General features: G+C 32.7%; 1 protein-coding gene across 10 annotated transcripts in view; it reads right to left on the bottom strand.

Moving 5' to 3' along the window:
- Positions 1-16780, bottom strand: part of TBC1D19 (TBC1 domain family member 19) — a 277728-nt gene that overhangs the window by 114992 nt on the left and 145956 nt on the right. For all 10 annotated transcript variants that reach the window (XR_010116325.1, XR_010116326.1, XR_010116329.1 and 7 more), the window contains 4 exons: positions 13775-13807; positions 9859-9968; positions 7558-7649; positions 898-1013 (listed from right to left, as the gene is read on the bottom strand). Coding sequence is in view for 5 of the 10 variants with exons in the window: in XM_055245489.2 (XP_055101464.1) it covers positions 898-1013; positions 7558-7649; positions 9859-9968; positions 13775-13807 (351 nt within the window). In the remaining 5 variants the exon portion in view is untranslated. The remainder of the gene's footprint in view (positions 1-897; positions 1014-7557; positions 7650-9858; positions 9969-13774; positions 13808-16780) is intronic.

The following is a 16780-nucleotide window of genomic DNA, read 5'->3' as shown; positions in this document are numbered from 1 at the left end:
CTAGAGAATCTTCCTATCATATTCTTCTTCAACTAAGCTTTATTTCCACAGCAGCTCAGAGAGGTGATTTTATAATGCTATCAATTTAAGGTATGGAAACATTCTGCCAACTTTTCTGATTCCTATCTATTGTGAAAACATTGTAATTATTATTTGAATTTCCTGGTAATCTCACTAATAAAATAATTGAGTATATTGTGCACAAGGGAAGTAAAATAATGTAATAAATAAGAAATATATGCCCTCTTTGTAATCATATAATTGCCTTGGGCATACATCTGTTGTAAGAACTGCCTAATTATTAAATAAAAGATAAATATGTGGCTTTGAAAAAAAGATGAAATAGCTTTTGGCCTGAGAGAATAAAAGGGGAAACTCAGCCACCAGGGAGGAAGTCGGAGACTGTTAGCAAAAAGGAAAAGGTTTTAACTTCATTTATAAACAGACACAGAAGAGCTGAGGTTTCAGCCACGTAGGGAGGCTTAGCCTCAGTCTGGATCTTAGGTGTTGAGATGGGGCATAGAACAGACTGCTAAGGTAGCCAGGGGAGTCCAGAGTAGAAGGTAAGTATATCTACACTTTGCTGCACAGACCTCATAGGTGCTGGGAGATAGTGAGACCCAGCTGGACTAAAAGGGGAGAGGGAAAGGGAAGGGAAAATGAACTTTCCTGGGAGCTGGGAAGAAAGACTAGAAGTAGGCTGGTATTGTGCAGTTCCATAAAAGTATCAAGACTGCAGTTTTTGTTGGTACTTATCTTCAAAGGCAGATATATCTATTAATTGTTCATGAATTAGAAGTGACAAATAAATTCCAGTTACGGATGGTGAATGTTAGGAAGAAAAGGGGCTTTATTATAGAAACAGCATGTGTTCTACAAACAAGCATTTACTCTTACCAGCAAGAATTTCCAAAGAGTTGTATCCTAGGATTCTATCCCATAAAAGCAAGAGCTGATCTGTAGCTAAGTATCCAGAGAAAGCTCGAACCATCCACTTAAATGATATGCGAAGTCTATAAGCAAGGAAAAATAAAAATTAATGTACCACTGAAATTTTTTCTCACGAAAATGCAGTATCAGAAGAACCCAACCAATTCTATTGTTAAGGTAACTCCTTCAAGAGTCTTAGAAATCACCTGGGCATTTAAAACTTAAGTACTTTCTTGAAAGCTGCAAGGGTGCAGTGGTGAGAAACCATAAGTCCTCAAATTAGTGGTCTTAAAGTATTAAGAGGAAGAATTACACATGCTGGGTCATGTGTAATTGCACATTCTAGAGGTCAGCCTTTACAAAACCCACTTCTACATTCTGTTTTTCAGAGTGTATACTACTTAGCTATCAATGAACTGACCTTCTGATAGTCTTAAGAATTCCAGGCAATCCATAATAATTTGAATTTTTATTCAAAATACTTGAAAGATTGTTCATTGCCTACATATTTTCTCAATTTAATAAATTATTTTCTACATTTCAGTCAAATGGCTATATAGGATGAATAAAATAAAATAACAAGTATGAGTATAAGGACAAAAATAGTTTCAAAGCTATGAGACATTAGAAATAGATTTCTGATTTCAAACCCTTCATTTTACTTAGGAGGTTATAGAACTCTGAAAGATCAGCCAGAAAATTCAACTAAATTCCATTTTGCTTAAACAATTCTAAGATGTATGAGATCTTACTACTTACAGGTAGGTTATGTTACAATAACAATTTATCTCTGAAATCAGGAAATGAACTCTTTGGCTCTGGTGCCTTAAGAGATCAACCAGTTCTTCACATTTCTGTATTATCTATTAGCATCTAATATCACTTGACTGTCCCTGACAGGTGCTAGCCAAACTGTTTGCTGGAATTATCATATTTTGTCAATAAACATCTGTGCTATTCTCATAAAAGACAGAAAAGGACTCAGAGGTTGCCTTGGTTGGTGTCATTGTATTATCTTAAGACTGAAAAAGATCCTCAAGTTTCAGAAATTCCTCAATATTGCATAGCTATTATTCTAATACAACAAAGTACATGTAAGCACTAGTATTGACTAAGCTTTTTGGGTGGTTTTAGAATATCTCTTTATATATACGGAAGAAACTTTGGGCCACTGGATATTTTAATAACTTACAAAATACATTTGAATTTAAAGTCAAAATTATTAACTTCAGCTCACTTCATTTTACTCAAATTCTCATAGTGTCATATTTAAGGAATAGTGCCATACATCCCATCCACCAATATAGAAATAACATAGCATAGCTTTTTAGAAATAAAGTTTATTGTGCTATAGTTTATGTATAGTCATCTTCCAGTTTCACCTTCTGTGGTTTCAGTTACCCATAGCCAACTGTGGTCACCAACAGTCCAAAAATATTAAATGAAAAATTCCAGATATAATCCATAAATTTTAAATTGTGTGCTATTCTGAGTAGCCTGGTGAAAGCTCGCACAGTCCCACTCCAGATATGAATCATCCCTTTGTCCAGTGTATCTATGCTGTACATGCTACCCACATGTTAGTCACTTAGAAGCCACATTGGTTATCAGGTTGACTGTCCTGGTATCACAGTGCCTGTGTTCAAGTAACCCTTTTTTTTTTAAACTTAATAATGGCCCCAAAGAGTAAGAGTAGTGATGCTTGCATATTGTTATAATTGTTCTATTTTATTATTAGTTATTGTAAATCTCTTGCTGTGCCTAATTATAAATTGAACTTTATCATAGTTATGTATATATAGGGAAAAACATCATGGTGTATATACAGGGCTCAGTACTATCCACAGCTTTAGGCATCCACTGGGGTCTTGGAATGTATCTCCCACAGATAAGGGGAAACTACAGTATAGTAGAAATTACCCTTATTAGTGTACAGTTCAATATGTTTTGTATGAAGAAGAACCAGATGAAAATTATAGAACTGAAAAACACAATAACCAAAAAACCACACAAAAACATCTCACTAGATGGGATCCAATAGTAAAATGAAAATGATAGAGGAAAGAGCCAGAGAATTTGACTATAGATCAGTAGAAAATGTCCAATCTACACCATACAGAAAAAGGATTAAGAAAAAGTGAAGGGCTGTGTGTGGTGATGGCTGTAATCCCAGTGATTTGGGAGGCTGAGGCAGGAGGAATACTTGAAGCCAAGAGTTTGAGACCAGCCTGAGCAACAAAGCAAGAACCTGTCTCTATGGAAAAAAAAAAAAAAAAATAGACCTGCAAGGACCTGTGAGAAAATAACAAACCTTATTTTTCTTCATCTTCTTTTTTTCTTTTATATCAAAAGTTTCAACATTAGTGTCACTGGATTGCCAGAAAAAAAGAAGAATGAGTATGGTGCAGAAAAAAATATTTAAAGGAATAATGGGTCAAAACTGCCAAATTTGGCAAAAGACATAAACTTATAAATTCAAGCTTAGCAAACACCCAAGAGGATAAATCCAAAGAAATCTATGCCTAGATATATCATAATCAAAGTGGTAAGAACTGAAAACAAAAATCTTGATAGTAGCCACAGAAAAATAAGGATTGATATCATTTCTTCCTGAAGTGCTTGGTAGAATTTGCCAGTGAAGCCATCTAGGCCTGAAGTTTATTTGAAGGTAGAATGTGATTAATTAAAGAAGTATATTGGCTGGCTGCGGTGGCTCACACCTGTAATCCCAAGACTTTGGGAGGCCAAGGCAGGCAGATTGCCTGAGGTCAGGAGTCCGAGACCAGTCTGGCCAACATGGTGAAACCCCGTCTCTACTAAAAATACAAAGAAAAACTAGCTGCGCATGGTGGCGTGCACCTGTAATCCCAGCTACTTGGGAGGCTGAGGCAGGGGAATTGCCTGAACCAGGGAGGTAAGGTTGCAGTGAGCCAAGATTGCATCACTGCACTCCAGCCTGGGCAACAGAGTGAGACTCCATCTCAAAAAAAAAAAAAAAGAAGTATATTGTAAACCTCATGGCACCTATCAAAAACATACTTTAAAAGTATAAAAATCTAATAGAGGAGATAAAATGGAATAAAAAATGTTCAATTCAAAAGTAGGCAGAGAATGAGAAAAAAGGAATAAAGAGAACATGGAACAACTAAAAAAATTTAGCAATATAGTTGATTCCAATTCAATAATATCAATTTTATTAACTATAAATGGTATAAACACACCGATTAAGAAACAGACTGCCACATAGGAAGACCCAACTTTTGACAAGAAACCCACTTAAAAAAAGATATTGATAATCAATATGTTAAGTAAAAGAATAGAAAAGAATGTATCATGCAATTATAATCAAAAGAAAGCTGGAATGGCTATATTAATATCAGACATAGTAGATTTATTACTAGGAATAAAACAGGACATTATATAATAATAAAGTGATCAATTCTCCTAAAAACAAAGCATCAAAATACGTGAAGAAAAAAACAAATACAGCACTAAAGGAAGACATAGACAAAATCCACAATTATAATTAGAGCTGTTCACATTCCTCTTTCAATAATTAATAGAAAAAGTAGACAGAAAATTAGTGTATACAAGGTTTGAACATCATTATTAACAAACTTGATTTCCTTGACATTTATATGACATTCTGCCTGATACTTGCAGAATACAAATTTTTTTCAGGTGCACATGGACCAAGACAGATCATGTTCTGGATCAAAAAACAAACTTCAACACATTTAAAACAACTGAAATCATGTGAAGCATGCTGTTTAACTGCAACAGAATTAAAACAGAAATAAATGCCAGAAAGATAGTTTTCCAAATATTTAGAAATTAAACAATGTACTTTTACATAACTCATATTCAAGGAGGAAACCACAGGAGAAATTATGAAACATTTCTAATTAAATAAAAATGAAAATATAACATATCAAAATTTGTTAGGTGGAGGTAAATAGGTAATTTGAGAGAAATCTGTAACATTAATGCTTATATTAGAAAAAAAGAAAGGTCCCAAATCAATGATCTAACTTCTACCTTAAACAAGCAGAAAGGCAAGAGCAAAATAAATCTAATGCAAGCAAAAAGAAGAAAATAATAAATATAAGAGTAAAAATAAATAAAATTAAAGTAGAAAAAAACAGAGAAAAAGAATCAATGGTACAAAAAACTGATTCTTTCAAAGATGAATAAAATCGATAAACCTGTAGCCAGAATAATCAAGAAAAAATGGGAGATAATACAATTACTAATCTCAGGAATGACAAAGATGATGTCACTACTAACCCTATAAATATTAAAAAGGCTAAGCATAGAGAATATTATGAACAACTTTCTGTTTATAAATATGATAACCTAGTAAAAGACATAAACTACTGAAGCTTATTCAAAAAGAAATAGATAACCCAAGTAATCCTATATCTATTAAAGAAATTAAATTCAAAATTAAAAAACCTTCCAAAAGCTTCAGTTTTTAAAAAATTGATTTCTACCTTGACAATTAGAATTTTTACACTTTTCCTATATAGGAATTTTAATGTTTCTCATGTCATTGAAATAAATTTATTTCTTTTAATGAGTAAGGTATATAAACAGGCTAGAAAAAATATCATTTCAGTTTCTAGTAATGAACTAAATGTCCTCATCCTAGTAAAGAAAACTCTACTTATACTCCAATGTTCATTTCACAGTAGCAAAAAGAAGTCAATTTACTACAAGAATAAAAGTCTTATGCTCGGCCGGGCGCAGTGGCTCACGCCTGTAATCCCAGCACTTTGGGAGGCCGAGGCGGGCGGATCACGAGGTAAGGAGATCGAGACCATCCTGGCTAACACGGTGAAACCCCGTCTCTAGTAAAAATACAAAAAAAATTAGCCAGGCGCGGTAGCGGGCGCCTGTAGTCTCAGCTACTCGGGAGGCTGAGGCAGGAGAATGGTGTGAACCCAGGAGGCGGAGCTTGCAGTCAGCCAAGATAGCGCCACTGCAGTCCGGCCTGGGCGACAGAGCAAGACTCCATCTCAAAAAATAATAATAAATAAATAAATAAAGTCTTATGCTCAATATAAAATATTTCTGAATCATGAATAGAATTTTGTTTTTTAATGGCTACAAAGGAAAGGGTATCCACTCAGTATTATCAATGGATGATATGAGGTATTTTATAAAGGCCATCTCTAAGATGTCTGAAATTCAATGGTACTTTATAAAAAGGAGATTATATATCTACCTATCTCTATCTCCATCTTGATTGCTATCTCTATTTTTATAATCATTCAATCTTGAAACAACTCTGCAAGGTACTAATTCTCTTGATTTTTAAGATAAACAAACTGAATTATCTTAACATAAAGAAATTGAGGCTTTGATAAATTGAAAAAACTTCACCAGGATTGCAAGCTTAACAGAAATGGAATTTGAATCTGGATTAAATTTCCACTCACTGAGCTATCTATTTGCTATGGATTCAAGAGTGGAGAAGACAAATACTATACTATTCTATCTCCCACTAACTTCTTTTGTGGCCTCAAGGAGTTAATACTTTTTTCAAATATGCCCTCCTTAATAGGAGAAAATAGCTGCAGAGAGAAGACAGGAAGAAAACATTGATAAACCATTTGGAAATCTCTCTTGCTTTAGACATTTTTTTTTTGAGTCTCCTATATTTTGTATTTGATAAGAGTAATGATTCTTACAATCTTATGTAGCTTATTGATGGAGTCTAAGTTTCTACCAATTCAAAGACAACAACCTCCCCAAAAGCTAATCAACATGTTAAATCATCTTAAGAATTTGAAATATGAAACAATTATGTTAAACTTGACTAAAATATATACAAAACAGTACATTCCTTTAGAGGCAGTCACAAACTCTAACATGTACAGGCAGGTAACTTTCTTTTTATTATTATTATTATTATACTTTAGGTTTTAGGGTACATGTGCACAATGTGCAGATTTGTTATATATGTATCCATGTGCTGTGTTGGTTTGCTGCACCCATTAACTTGTCATTTAGCATGCTGTGGGTTGCGGGCGGGGCAGCATTAGGAGACTTTTTTTTTAAAAGAGAGAGACAGAACCAATAATCGTGAAGTCCAGAGATATTATACATATTCACTTATAACTCATACTGAGACCAATGAACAAAACTCAAATTTTAGGAAGGAGAAATCACAGTGTACAACCATTGATAGGTACCTGGTTTGCTTTCCTTTAACAAAAGACAGCCAACTTTTATAGTTTTCATAGGTTATTCTCTGATAAATGTGGCCTATACTGACTTAAGTTTAGTATGATCATGTTTCTCAGGTAGTATTTGTTTCCACAAATGTTTGCTTCAGTTTTGGCTGACACCTTTCATTATGAATAGAAATTGGTTCATTTTGGTGATTCTTGTACCAGACACAAAAATCCTAGTAAATAAGACTTTATTAGGATTTTGGTAATTCTTTCAAGAATTTTTGGCACAATGTTATTACAATTTACTACTTGATAATTATAATTTTATTAGGACAACTGTTAGCTTAATTTCTCTGAAAAATTACATATTTGCAAGTGCTCTGCAATGAGCAAAAAAGAGCTTTCTGTGAAACTATCTATTCTTCAATTAGGAGAGAAAAGTACTCACGGTTGAGCTCCAATTTCCCGTAGATGATAAAAGAGTTGGGGAAGATAAGTTTGAAGAAGAGTTTCAAACAGCAGACAGAGTGACACAATACCCTGGATACAATAATGAATCATAAGAGAAATAGATATTTTAATATTTAAAAATTAACTATGCCAACAAATTAGTCAAACGGAAAATGAGAAACTATCAACATAAATTTTCTTTATACTGTTTAAGAGTCAAAAACAGGAAATGCATTAATGGATCTCTAACATTGCGTTTGGAGATAAACTTTATCCTCTTTATGGATACTCACACATACAGATATGCTAAGGAGCCTCCCTTTTTACACAATATGCTCCCCACATAAACCAGTATGTAATATTTGGAGAGTCCAAGGAAAACATCACCTTACAGAAAACTTGCTACTTTGCAAGCCATGTATTATTACTTAGCCCCAGCAAAATTAGTTTTTATCTGAATGCATTTCAGTTTCCAGTTATTTCCCTAGTGCTATATAGCCACCTTCACTCTCCCTCCATATGTCCCTTCCCCTCCAGCCTCACTCACTAGGGAAAATACTGCCTGCTTTTCTCACTCTTTCTTTGAAATCTACCCCCAGGAAAAGACTAGCAGCTAGCTGCTTTAAATTTGCATCAGAAGTTATTGAACAAGAATGTTTGATTACTTATTATACACATATTTTTTAAAACTAAAATCTACTGTTTTTAAAAGGGCATTATTTGTAAAGTACAAAATTTAACCAATTTAAGCAGACAGTTTTTCAAGTACATTTATTATTTGACAACTCTGAATAAAGTCTTTCTTGCAGATTAGCATTCCTCAGAGTTTATCTTTGTAAGGAAGTTTTAATCCTCTTTTTGCGTTTCTAAAGAAAAAAAGACTGTCATGGTTCCAAATAGTTCAGTCTGGCTGCAAGCCAAAAAAGGAGGAGACTGCCTGTAAGTTTTTACTCCACTGAATCAAAAAAAAAAAAAAGGACAGAGGCAGGCCTGGCTCAATCAATTCGCTGAAAAAGGATACCCAGGGCCACCAGCATAGAGATAGATAAGAAATACCCACAGTTGCCCAGTGCCAGGCTTCAGTGCTCTGCACAGGGAGAACACCATGGGTGCGTACTATGCAGTCAGTTTTTTTAAACTCTGAAGCATAAAATGGCATAGAATATGAGTGTAGAAATATGATACTTAGAATTGAATAAAAGAAAAGAATTATTAATCTTAATTATTGGTCATATTTCTGATTATTCCAGATTAAATATTAAGGTAAGTTAAGAACAAAATCAAGTTCTCTTAGAGATAAGAAACCCAAGATAACTGGTGTTGCTTCATTTGTTTATCTGTAACATCCTGGAATTCTGTGATTTGCCAACTTTCACTAGCAATGTATGAGAGCAAAACTGGAGATGGAGGAAGGTGAAACAGGAATATATAGGCTTAGAATGGGGAGATAAAGAACAGCCATTTAATTTCATAGCAATAATACAGTTGCCTCTTTGGGGAAATTTAGCAGCCCTGACATATATTCCAATTGAATGTTTCACCTGGAGTAGCAGTCATGTTACCCACAGCAGGTCCAAAGGGGGAAAAAAAGTATAACTGAAATAAAATAAACACTGCTCTTAGTCAGGTTTATGGGAAGGGAAAAAAAGATATGATAAAGGAACAGCCAAAATAAAACAGATTAAAATGTTCAACTCCTAAATATATGCTTTTCCTTGACTCTTATATTGTAGGCCAAAGGATCATTTTATTGAATACAAAGAAAATATGTACTATTATAACTGATAATTAGCCAAATATGAAATTGGCAAACAAGTGACAAATCAATATTTGATTTTCATTAACAAAGAAGAATGATGATGATAATTATAACAACAATGGCCATTTATTTACTGAACACCTGCGAAGATCCAAGCACTAACTACACTGAGTGCTTTGTAGACTTTTCTACAGCACTAGAGATAATATATTATTTACTTCATTTCATAGATAAGAAATAAGAAAAGAAGGTAGGCATCTTTGCTAAGAATAATAATACAGACATTCTAATTTTTTAATATGTAAAAGAAAAAAATCATTTAAATGTAGTTTACAAGAGACTTTTTCTGTTTAAATTATTACCAAAATATTTAAATATCAATTTCATCTTCTCTGCCATTTTTGCAATAAAAACACATTGCTTGACATCACAAATTAAAATTTGTTGCATTAGAATTTGAGTAGAAGACTTTTTCTTAACGGAAAGAAAGAATAGATTACAGTCCAACCTAATTTGATCAAGTTTTTCTTATGAACTTACAGAAGGATGAGAAGAGATGGAATGGAGTCTGAAGAAAAAACGCACATACATCTCACGGAATATCTGATACAATTTGGAAGGTTCATGGTATAGAAAACAAAGTGGTGCAACTGAAAGAAAAAATTAATTTATAATACTGCAGAACTACTAAAATGTTAAGATAAATTTATAAAATATGTCATAATAAATCACTATTTTATAGTAATCATATACACTCACAGACAAGTTTAAAATCATACTACTTTTTTTCATTTTGAGAGGGGAATATATGCATATGTAAAGTTCAAACAGCCATTAAATATTATAAAGAAAGGAATATATTACAAACTATTATAATCCCAATTTAACAGATGCCTAAGAATGACATTATGGAATTATACAGAAATAAGAAAAGTTCCAAGTAACTTATAAAAACTGCATAAGTCAAATCTCTCCTTTTTTTAATTGAAGTAATAAGAAAATAACAACCAAGCAGCTTATTTTTACTTTCTCTCACAAAGGATTCAGGCCACATTTCAAAATTTTTAACTTTGGAAGTCAGCTAAGTAAAATAGATGATTTATGACTTTTAGAATCATGGTCTTCAATTAATTCAATTTGAAAATAAAGATTTTGAGTAATAGCTGTACACTACTGGTCTTTATCGCTATATCCCCATATATATTCATCAACTGAAAACAATCCTTAGGCAGAAAGGATTTATTTCTTTAATGAATGTAGAATTGATTGCCCCCAGTTTGTAGCAATTAATTAAGCACAGCTGGGTCAACTCAACCAGACATCCCACAGTTGAATGTCAGAAAGTCCTAATCTTGGATTGGAGACCTACCTGAGCATGTGATTATTCTACACTGACAAAGGTGGTCATGCTTTCCATCTTTTCAAGCCTTAAGTATTTTAGGCAGCATAGAGATAATGCAGATAGATACAACTGCATTACCTAAATATTAATTTTAATAAAAAATGCCTTACAGGGTAATTTCAAACAATATGTATTGGACAAGTAAGAATTTCTGGGGCTCTATAACCTGTTGGTAATGCTCTGAGAGCAGTAAGCACTAAGTAAGCAAGGAAGTCAGTGGGCCAGTTGAGCTCTCTTCTTTTTGACAAAGTAAAAGGAAAAATAGTAAAATATTTTGTATTCTTTCAAACACAAAAGTTCAATTTTCTGGGATAAAGGGCAATGCACAGTATTACTGATAAATAAGTCATTAAAAATTAGCATTGAAAGTGAGAATTTTTATTTTTTCTGAAGGGCAAAAGAGAAATCACTTTTGGGGGTAAATATCTAAATTCATATAAAAATAAATACTTGTATATATATAGAAAAATGTATATACAATATGTATTATATATAAAATTTTAAAAAGACAGCTATGTCTATTTCAAGACTAATTTTTAAAACTTATTTTATTATTAAATAAATTGCTACTTATAAAAACAGCCCAAATTAGGATATTTCATATATTTACAAATAGTAACTCATGCTCTAATTGCAATAACAACCTAAGAAACAACAGTGTGGTACAAATACATGGTATTATTATAAATCTAAGACTAAGGTTTGAAACTTCTTTATTTTTAAAAAATGATGCATTTTTTTCCCTCCAATTCTTAGATACTGATATGTGAAAACTTATAACCTGAATCTGAAGATGTTGTGGATTCAGTAATTATTAACAAAAATTTCCAGTGAAGAAATGAAAAGAGAATTTTAAAATAAGCACGTTTCTACGAATATATACGATATAAAAGAAATTTACAATTAGTTTTTATTCAAGATACCACAGTTGTTTATGTTGAATTCCTTTATATAGCTATGAAATGGAAAAGCTTTAGTCCATTATAGATTATATGTAAAAAAGATTTTACATGACTTAATTTTTAATTTTAAGCATCCTTTCCTATTTGGTTCTTCCATAAAAATAGATTTAGCTAATTATCTTTTAAACCAATTAAAGACTATACTGTAGGAATTTATGACACCATAATATACTATACACCTACAATAAAACTTCATTAATCCGCATAAATAGAATAGCAGAAGGTATTTTAAATTAGAGAAGAGTTCTGAGTAAATTTTTAAATAAATTACTATCTTTTGGTTTCCTTTTTAATGACAGCCTATCATTAAAGATCTGTATCAATATATAAAAGAGGTAAGTATTATAATTTTAAAGAAATATAGTAACTAAAACTGAAATGGCAAAGTACTAACTAGAGTTCCTTAGGGATGATTTGTGATTATTTTTGTATACTGGTTCTAAATAAGTGGTTGCTGGTAAAGTTTTTGTGGATGCCTAAAATAGTTTTCTAAAATGGTATAAATAAATTCTATATCAAACATTTTGCATCATTGTTAGCAAATGCTTTCCCCTTGGGTGTATAAACTGTAGCCTATTTAAATGACCATAAATGTGAATAGGCAGAGGCTGAGTCAGTGATATATTTTAAACACCAGAAGATCTTGCTAGAAGATTTAAACTTTCATGACATCAAGTATCCTCCAAATCATTCAAGTACAACTTCCAAAAACTATTTACTTGAAAAATTTTTGCAGTTGGAACTATTAAAGTAGAAAGATAAAAAGGTGAACATTTTTATTATTAGATGTAAAAATTTATATTATTAATCTTTTTGGTTTTCTATTTTAAATTCTTCACATATATAAGATAAATATGCTGTAAGGTCTCTATAATGTTATGTATTATGTTATGAAATTTTGGTTGCCCAAGAGAATAAAGCTGAGTACCCTATAATTCAAGCCTGTGACTAACACCAAGTATAGCATAAAGTCCCCAGGTACTTTGACTCTTTTTCATTGAACGATAGTTTTATATTATGTCATTCACCATGACCATCTGATGTTGAACAGTGATGTTTACAAAGAAAAGTGTTTATTGCAGATTCTTGGTACAAAGGCAAAACATTAATGTATTTCTGTTCATTCTAAAGGTAGGGGGTAGAAATAAAGGGGACAACAATCTTTAATAAGTTTATATGTAACACTTGAAAACTTAAAAATTAAGTGGCATTAAGGTGTAGAGAGTTCTTCTTTTTGCTAATCTTCATAAGCTTCTTGCATTCCTCATTTAATGACACATGAGGCCTCAGAGGCACTCAGAGCTCTCAAACCTGCACATGCATCTCCCACGTGTATCTCAGGTGACTGAATGCTCTGATGTAATTGTTGCTGTGCATATCAGTAGCCTGGAGAAATCACGAGCTCAAACTCAGTATTGTCCCTTCCTTAGCATTCTTTCTGACCTATTATTTTTAAAAAACTCTTAAGAGAATTACTTTAGGAATTTAAGCAATCTGATTTTACACCTATTAGAGCTAAATATTAATGTGTATCTCTAGTTTCCATTGGACTAAAAAATGGTAAACCACAGGACCATTTTCACAGTATATTCTAATTTGTCAAGCAATCACCACCTAACCAATTATGATGACCTCTTACTTTTAATATTTTAAAATTGGACATATAAAAATACTAAACTCAACATTTTATTTTATTTTTTAGAGATAGGGTCTCGCTATGTCAACCAGGCTGGTCTTGAACTCCTGGCCTCAAGTGATCCTCTCATCTCAGCCTCCCAAAATGCTGAGATTACAAGCATGAGCCACCATGCCTAGACTATTAAACTCAACATTTTAAAATGTTCATAATAACTTGTGGGTGATTAGAAATAAAGTGGTGTTCTTTTTGTTTAATTTTCTAATGTGTAATAAAAACAATAATTTTAAAAAATTAAGCCCCTATGGGGAACTAGCATGCATTTCACTTTATTTTTTCCTTTATTGTTTTACTATAGTAAAACAATTATATCTGTCAGTCATTATTTTTTAAATTGACAGATAACATTGTATGTTTTTATCGTGTACATTATGATGTTTTTAAAGCCCAACTTACCATACATTGAAAATCCATGAAAAGGGATAACACCTAAAAAAAAAAAAAAGGTATTTCTTTTCAATAAGTAGTAGGTCTACTGATTATTAGGTAAGCTTTAAATGGTTAAAACTGAAAATAAAAAGGTTTTCTATTTTTTGCTTCAACTTTGTTCATAAATGTCAGAAAGACTTAGTGATAGTAAACAACAAAAAGATATTTTTAATACCTTCAGAAAAGTAAACTAGAGGCTTTAAAACATATATCCAGTTAACATTCTATTAATATTGAGAAATCAAAGCTTTGAATATGTGTGTATATATATGTGTATATATATGTGTGTGTATATATGTGTACATACATATACATATACACACACTTGTGTATACATATATACATATTTGTATGGGTATATACACACATATATACACACACATATGTACATACACATATATGTGTGTACATATGTGTGTGTATATATATATACACACACATACATATACATATACACACACACAAAACAACAGGACAAAAACATAACGAGAGATCACAGAATTAAGTTTAAGAACTAATTATAATGGTCTCAGAAAGTCAATAGATTACGTCCCTCCTGAAACAACTTCATTGTGTATATTACAATCGAATATGCTAAAAGATAAGTGAGCTTTTCAAGGCACTTCTTGAAAACATTTTCTTTACAGAAAACACTATGGGTGTTACATAAACTAACTGAAAATTAATCATGGGATATGGCTTTAGAAGAAATATTGGCAGAAATACGATACAAATTCAGTATAATCTTCGGCAATAATTACACAGAAGTAAAGTACACATCCTTTTCAAAGAAATACTCAAAGCCTAACTTGGTGTGCTAAACATCTTCTCACATTCCAAGTAAAAAATGTGAATTTGTACAGCTTAGTTCAAAACAGAAGTTTTGTAATATATACCACCATATAGCTAACACGACTAAATCAGGTTGCAAACACAGCACAGAAGAAAGCTGCTAAGTTACATTTTTGAAAAATAATATAGAAATGCTTTATTCATCTGACATGTTCATAGGCAAAAATTTTGTGCTGGCGGTCATATAGAGTGAGTTCTAATAAATGATAGTTCAGTCTCAGTTTAAACCATGTCCAGCAATAGCAGAAGCATTAATTCCCAATGCAACTCATTACAATTTTGAATGGGTTTAATTTGGAAGGAGCTATTTTCTCATAGTGAGCCACTCTGGCTCCCTGAAATTTCTACTTAGTATTCTTAGTTCTGACCACAAAGGTCACACAGAACAAATCTAATTTATCTTCTATGTGAAAACATTCAGAAAAATTTGAAGACGCTGCTCTCTCTCCTGCCCCACCACCATCAGGATTTCTTGCTCCAAGACTTTATGAGTTTCTTCAATTTTTCCTTAGTTGAGGTGGTCTTGAAAAGCTTCCCTATTTTATTTTCTTCTAACCAGTTACAGTTCACTGCAGTCCTTAAAGTGAGGTGACTAAAATCTCTAATCATTTTCTCTCCCTACACACCCAACAGCTAAGACAGTGTTCTTGGACAGTTGTTCCTGGACTTCAGTAAAGGGTTATAATTTTATCTCTATTACATTTCTTCTTTGGTGAACCACTCCAGTTAGAGATAATAATCCTGAATTCTTATTCTGTTATCTAATGCATTCTCTAGTTCTCCTGATTCTACAAAACTGAAAAATTTGATAAGTATACCATGTTCTCATCAAAAGCAATATAAAAATGCTGAACATGACAGGGTGAAGACTAGAATTATCAGTAGAAACTCCTTTCATATTGATATCAATGCATTAATCAGCAACCTGTTGCGGTAAGGGCATGGACTGGATGTCAGACAGACAAGGTTGGGTTCATCTGGTTCTATCACTAAAGAGTGTGTGTGTGTGTGTGTGTGTGTGTGTGTGTGTGTGTGTGTGTGTCTTTGCATATGTCTCTTAACTTCTCTAAGCTTTAGCTTCCTCATCTGTAAATCAGAGATAACGCTAGAACTCACATAATATGATTAAATGAGATAATAGTTGTAGCTTAGCCATTAATAAATAGCTTAGGGCCTATACTATTTATTTAAGTAGCTTAGGCTATTATTTATTAATAAGCAAATGTTAATTGTTGATGTTATCACTTACAAGTTAGTTCATACTTCTTTGTTGTTTCTAGAAGCAATTTTATCAAAAATAGTATGAGAAAAGCAAAATTATTCTGAACTGGTATGCCAGGCCAACCATCTTCAGAATTTTCTGCAGCACTGCTTTAAGCTCACAAGTTAAAATTCTGAGGATCGACATTTTCTCTAGTCTTCTAGCACACAGATTCATGTTCTCCAACGTTTGCTGAATTTTATGTTGTGTATCAGTTTTCTTATTCCTCTCTATATGATTAGCCACCCCATTCTTTCAAAATTTCCTCCCTTTTCAAGTATTTAACACTTAATTGTAGACTTCACTTTCTCCTCACTAGGAGGCTGATGCCATTGACATGAACTCCTTCCTTTGTCTGTTCTTCATATTTCATCTGCTTTCTCACTTACAGTCCAGAGGAGGATGTATCCTTTTTCTTTTTCACCCAACATCTTCACCTGTGCTCTAAATCATGTTTCCTTGACTTCCACAGTGACTGGCAAGCAGCAGTCAGGTTTGCAGTTTGTTTACGTGTGGCCTGTGAGCTAAGAATGGCTTTTAAATATTGTAAAGGATTATTTCAAAAACAACAAAGAATAATATGGGACATGGACTGTTTGTGGCCAGCAAAACGTGAAATATTTACCATCTGGCTGGTTAAAGGAAAAGTCTGCCAAACCCTGCTTTTCCTGCCCCATCAACCATCCCTTCCCCTTTGCTGCACGTGCATCATTCCACACACATGTGCTGTGTCCCTGCGATGTGCCAGACACTGTTCTAAGAACTGTAGCTGCCATTTTATTAGGGACAAAACAATCATAATAAAAATAAATGAATACAAGTCAGATAGTAATAAGTGCTATAAAGAAAAATAATGGAGA

Source organism: Symphalangus syndactylus, chromosome 16 (genome assembly GCF_028878055.3).
Source record: "Symphalangus syndactylus isolate Jambi chromosome 16, NHGRI_mSymSyn1-v2.1_pri, whole genome shotgun sequence".
Taxonomy (NCBI): domain Eukaryota; kingdom Metazoa; phylum Chordata; class Mammalia; order Primates; family Hylobatidae; genus Symphalangus; species Symphalangus syndactylus.
This window is presented reverse-complemented; position numbering and strand designations above follow the sequence as displayed.